General features: G+C 38.2%; 1 protein-coding gene across 2 annotated transcripts in view; it reads right to left on the bottom strand.

Moving 5' to 3' along the window:
- The window catches only part of LOC106532084 (cyclin-dependent kinase-like 5), a gene marked incomplete in the record, with an annotated part of 40,161 nt that overhangs the window by 18,942 nt on the left and 19,769 nt on the right, over window positions 1-1,450 (bottom strand). For both annotated transcript variants that reach the window (XM_014028076.1, XM_014028077.1), the window contains 2 exon segments: window positions 57-147; window positions 1,415-1,450. In XM_014028076.1, the coding sequence (XP_013883530.1) occupies window positions 57-147; window positions 1,415-1,450 (127 nt within the window).

Genomic DNA, 1,450 nt, shown 5'->3' with positions numbered 1-1,450 from the left:
GCTTCGTGAACCTCAGTCACATACACTGATCCCTACACACACACACACACACTCACCCCAGCAGCAGCTCAGGTGAGCGGTACCACCTGGTGGCAACATATTCTGTGTAGTTGGCATCTGTTCCTTCAGACAGGTTACGAGCAAAACCTGAAGCAGATGGAAATAATGAATCAGTTTCAGCAGCGACGCAGAAACAACAGAAGAAGAAGAAGAAACGAGTTCTGAGGCGTCGTGTGACCGCACTAATGATGTGACTGCAGGTCGGACAGAACCGCTCCCTCAAAGTCCAGTTTAGGCAAGAAAAAGTCACAATAAACAGAGYGGTGGCTCCAACAGTGAATAACAAACAAATCTCACCCCAGCTGACTCACAGGGATCACAATTATTCAGCGCTAACTGACCGTGAGATTTCTGCAAAYCCTCATCCAAAACTGGAACACACACCTAAAAACTGTGGCCTATAGTTATATTTAACTGTGTTTTAAAGAGGAACAAGCAGCTATTATTAACACGACTTTAAAGCTGCCTGAATTAAAACATCAGCTCTGGTGCTGAAAGAAAAACAAGCCAGAGGCAGAAAACTTATTAAAGGTGGGATTATCACAACAAACAAGGAAGTGGGCGGGACTAAAGGACAGACTGACAGGAAAACATGACACAAGTAAAAAGAACAAAACAAGATAAACTATATTTTCAGCAGAGACTCAGGGAGAATGTGGAGTTTAACGAACTCTGATGAAGAAGCTAAAACCAGCTGACAGCTAAGCGTGGTCAAATGCAAGCTAAAAGTAAGTAAACACAAGCTTAAAATGGCAAAAAGCTAGCTAAAATACAAAGTGGCAAACTGCTAACTAAAGGTAACAAAATGCTAGCTAAAATGTAACAAGAAGTGGCAAAACATCAGCTTTGAATTAAAAAACTGTACCTAAAATCTACTGTAGCAAACTGCTAACTAAAAGTAGCTAAACAATAGCTTTGAGTGACAAAATGCTAGCTAAAATCTAAAGCAACAAGCTGTTACCTAAAAGTAGCAACAAGCTAGCTAAAATACAAAGTAGGAAACTGCTAAGTAAAGGTAACAAAAGGCTAGCTAAAATGTAAAAGTAACAAGAAGTAGCAAAACACTAGCTTTAAATTGAAAAACTGTAGCCAGAATCTACTGTAGCAAACTGCTAACTTTAAATAGCTAAACACTTGTTTTGAGTGACAAAATGGTAGCTAAACTCTAAAGTAACAAGCTGCTAACTAAAAGTAGCAAATGCTAACTAAAAGTCAAAACCCAAAATATGCAAGTTGCTAACTGAAACCCAACATGCCAGCTAGAAGCTAAAAAAGCACTAATTCATTTAAGAGTAAATAGTTTTATTTTATTTTTTATTTATATTCTTTAAATGTTTAAAATCTGAAAACTCACCAAAGTCGCAGAGTTTGAGGACATCTGAAGAACTGA

This window comes from Austrofundulus limnaeus, unplaced genomic scaffold (assembly GCF_001266775.1).
Source record: "Austrofundulus limnaeus strain Quisiro unplaced genomic scaffold, Austrofundulus_limnaeus-1.0 Scaffold716, whole genome shotgun sequence".
Lineage (NCBI taxonomy): Eukaryota > Metazoa > Chordata > Actinopteri > Cyprinodontiformes > Rivulidae > Austrofundulus > Austrofundulus limnaeus.
This window is presented reverse-complemented; position numbering and strand designations above follow the sequence as displayed.